General features: G+C 41.9%; 1 gene segment (V, D, J or C); it reads right to left on the reverse strand.

Annotated features, from left to right (window-relative positions):
* Positions 1-111: 111 nt before the first annotated feature.
* On the reverse strand, positions 112-695 carry LOC100751117. The segment is given in 2 exon segments: positions 112-540; positions 648-695. Coding segments are annotated over 2 exon segments (474 nt in total).
* Between the last annotated feature and the right edge of the window lie 3,110 nt (positions 696-3,805).

Here is a 3,805-nt window from a genome sequence, read left to right on the forward strand (position 1 = left end):
ACACAGGAGATGTATTGAGGACAACAGTGACCCACAGCACAAATATTTAGTGAGACTTTCTTGGGAACTATAAAGATGAAAGGAGCCTAAGCTGCTGAGAAGATTGCTCAGTTATGCCTTGATAGTCTGTGGGATGAACATGTGTTCTGTGTGTGCTGTGTGCCTCCTGGTGGCCGTGAGCGGCCTCACAGTGAGGTTTATGTCTGGCTTCACACTGAGATCACTCACTGTGTCTCTAGCACAGTAATAAGTGGCTGTGTCCTCAGACTTCACACTGTTCATTTGCAGGTACAGAGTGTTCTTGGCATTGTCTCTGAAGATGGTGAACCGGCCCTTCACGGATGGTGCATAGTTTGTGGTACTGCTATCTTTATTAATTTCTCCAACCCACTCCAGCCCCTTGCCGGGAGCCTGGCGGACCCAGTTCATCAAGCGGTCACTGAAGGTGAATCCAGATGCTGCACAGGAGAGTTTCAGGGATCCTCCAGGCTTCACCAGGCCACCCCCAGACTCCACCAGCTGCACCTCACACTGAACACCAGAAAACACACAAAAAATCCTGATCAAGAAATCATCACACATGTCTATTGTCCCTCAGATTAATGTCCACTCACACAGTCAGCATCTACTGCTCTCCATAAATTACCTTTTAAAAGAGCAACAAGGAAAATCCAGCTCAGCCCCAACTCCATGCTGATCCCTGAGTGAAGTCTTGGGATCCACAGCTGAGCTCCTCTCTCTGAGCTGTAAGGTCAGGACTGGGCTGCTTTTCATGAGCAGAGACAGGGCTCATTTGCATGTCTTCCTGCTTTATAGCAAGCTCTGTCGTGGAGCCTGTATTTGTCAGGTCCTGTGTTCTTTGTTAATTTTCTGGAGGAATCAGATCATGATGTTAATGTTGGGGAATCGAATAATGAAGTTAATGTTGGGGAAATGTTATTAAATTATATCATTTTCAAATCATCTCCTATTATCCCTTTTTCTATAAAGACTCGTTTTCATGTTCATTTCAACTCAATTCTCCACATCTGGGATTAGGAGAGCAGGGACATAGCTTTGCAGTGCTCATTATTTGTGATGTCAGCACTACTGTGTGGACCTCATTCCTGGTGAACTTAAAACTCCTTACATAGCTATAGCTTTGTGAGCAGCGGCTTCATGAGTTTGGGAAACTCCCTTTCTGTATGGAGGTCATGTGACATGCCTGAATTCCAGTGTTCAGCTAATCACATGCATGAGCTTTTCCAGACAGTCTGTGTATTTCTTGTTGTATCATGTAATTCTGTTTTCCTTTGCTGCATGTTTACCTATTTGTCCCTAGAAGTGGGGAGTGACTGAGAAGCTGAACTCAAGGGGAGCTGAGCTTTGACTTCTGTGTCTGCAGGTGGCCCTGCCAGAGGAGCAGCAGGGGGCAATTGAGGTTCAGGTGTCACCTCACCAGGAGGTGAAGCCTGGATGGGTGAATCTCTGATAGGCAAAACCTGGAGTCCACAGACTACAAGATGTCTTTTGCTTCTGCTGATCCTTTTCATTTTTGCTGCTGCCATCTTTCTCTGGTACCTGGCATGGTGTGAATGGGTGTGGGGAGACCCCCACTGCCTGTAATATAGTGTGTTCTCATGTGGAAACATCCCATTCTACTGGACATTTTTACCTGTGCATTGTTTAGAATATGATTTCTTCTTAAGCTGTACTGTCTAATTGATAATAATAAACATAGTTTAAATATTCTTTTGATAATGAAAAATAAATACAAAGAAGTGCCACACAGCTAGGGCTTATGAGTTTCACCTCCATGGCTACTTTGACTGTAGTTTGGTTAATGAATAAGGAAAACAATTGAGTCCCTGGAAGCCAGGCTGTCTCAAATTCTTTCAATCTTAATGTTGAAAGATGCATTCACAGGTTTTGGTTTGCACCAAAGCTGCAAACAAGCCTGAACATAACTACAGGTTGGATTAGATGATTTGATAATAGATTTGAGATGGAATGTGCCAGAAAATAACTAAAGTTCACAATGACACATAGTTGAGTTATAAATTCATTAGGTTAGGGTCACAAATACAAAGCAGCTTCATTTTTGTTGGCTGACATGCTTTTATGCTCAGGAGCGTTAATGATCAAAGATGATGATTAATATCTTGTACAAATTTCTTCCTTAATCTATGATATAAAAAGTGATGATGGTTTTCATGTATAAATTTAGATTTTTAATTCTTTTAAGATTTCTTATGAGGTTACCTTTCAAGATAAAGAATTAAATGATTGATCCTTTCCTTGTAGCCACAAATTGCAGTCTGCCAGTTAAAAAACAGCCTGAGAAAAATACCTTGCTTGCTTATGCTGTTAATCTATAACACGTTGCTTGGGAATGGTTGTACATGGGTTACATTGACAATTTTCTTCTCATCTGTAATATTTAAAATGTCTAATCATATAAGAGATATGGAAAATATGCTGTTCTATTTGCTTATATTCATTGTAATTATTCTCTTGGAAATAAGAGTGTAACCATATTGTAATTTTTATATTGCTTGAAAGATTTTGCTGGGGTATAAACACTGTAAGGGAAAATAAGAATCAGGAGGTGGAAAATATTAAGAGAGAAAGAAAGGACATTTCTGCATAGAAATGAGACAAGAGAATAGAACTCAGAAAAAGCATACAGAAGGAAACAAACCATCAAGAGAGTGTGCAAGTCTTTTCCCTTAACCCCCTCAGTTAAAATGCCAAAGACCCTGGATTATCTTTGAGCCTTGTGTTGCTGTAGTCTGGGGCCCAGGCAGGAAACAGGTCCTCCAGGTGACCTGCTCAACCTCCCAGAGGGACGTCATCACTTCCATCACACAACCACTTGTCTTTTTTTCTCAGTCTCCTGTCCCAGAAAATTATAAGTCCTAATTTTCCAGGTGTCCTTAAGTCAGGCTTTCCTTTTCTAGAGGCTACAGAAGTGAACATACGGGATGCACATCTGTTTGATTTCTCAGTCTATATATTTAATTATAATTAAAGACACCGGATTGCTTTGTGTGCAGCCTTCACTGTTTGAGTGGTGACTGACATGCTGACAGGACAATTGATCCTGTGGCTCTTATATCTGTTAATTTACTAATTCACATTTGAATGGGCTCCAGGTCCAGAACTGTAGATGACCCAGCTGAGCTCTAGGATATCATGGGGGAACAGTGTTGGCCTCTGAGTTTAGCAACAAGAGTCAAGCAGAGTAGAATACAGGTCAGCTCATAGATTTCTGCACATGACATAGACACAGGAGAGACAATGGTATTGGGAGATTTTGGTTTAGAAAACACAGAGCTGGGCAGATCTGTACCTGATGTTCACAGTCTTAAGGAGGAGAGAAGATTCCAGACCAGTGAGAAATCATGGTCTAAAAACTTGGTTCTTCCTTCCTCCTGGGATTCCCTTAAACACACATCCGTGTGGGCAATGTTAATTAACAAATAATTTTTATTCTACTAAGTTTGGAGTCTTGTCATAGTAGCTACATCAGGAGAATTACATGGTCTTGGCAGTTATTTGAGGTCAGGAGAGGAAACCTTAGGGTCTCAGAGAACTCCTCACTCTCCAGATGTTTCTCTCACCTACTATATTTTCTTTCCTGGTGAAAGTTGGGTCTACAGCGCCCCCTGCTGGTCCTGAACATCCTCAGATTAAGGTTGTTTCTGGGCACACAGGGAACCTGCTCACTGTGTCTGCTGGAGTGTAAGGCAGGGCTGGGTCTTCAGTGGGAGCAGAGCTCAGCTTCAGGGAGATCAGCTCCTTGAATACATCACTGACACACTAT

Source organism: Cricetulus griseus, unplaced genomic scaffold, assembly GCF_003668045.3.
Source record: "Cricetulus griseus strain 17A/GY unplaced genomic scaffold, alternate assembly CriGri-PICRH-1.0 unplaced_scaffold_183, whole genome shotgun sequence".
Taxonomy (NCBI): Eukaryota; Metazoa; Chordata; class Mammalia; order Rodentia; family Cricetidae; genus Cricetulus; species Cricetulus griseus.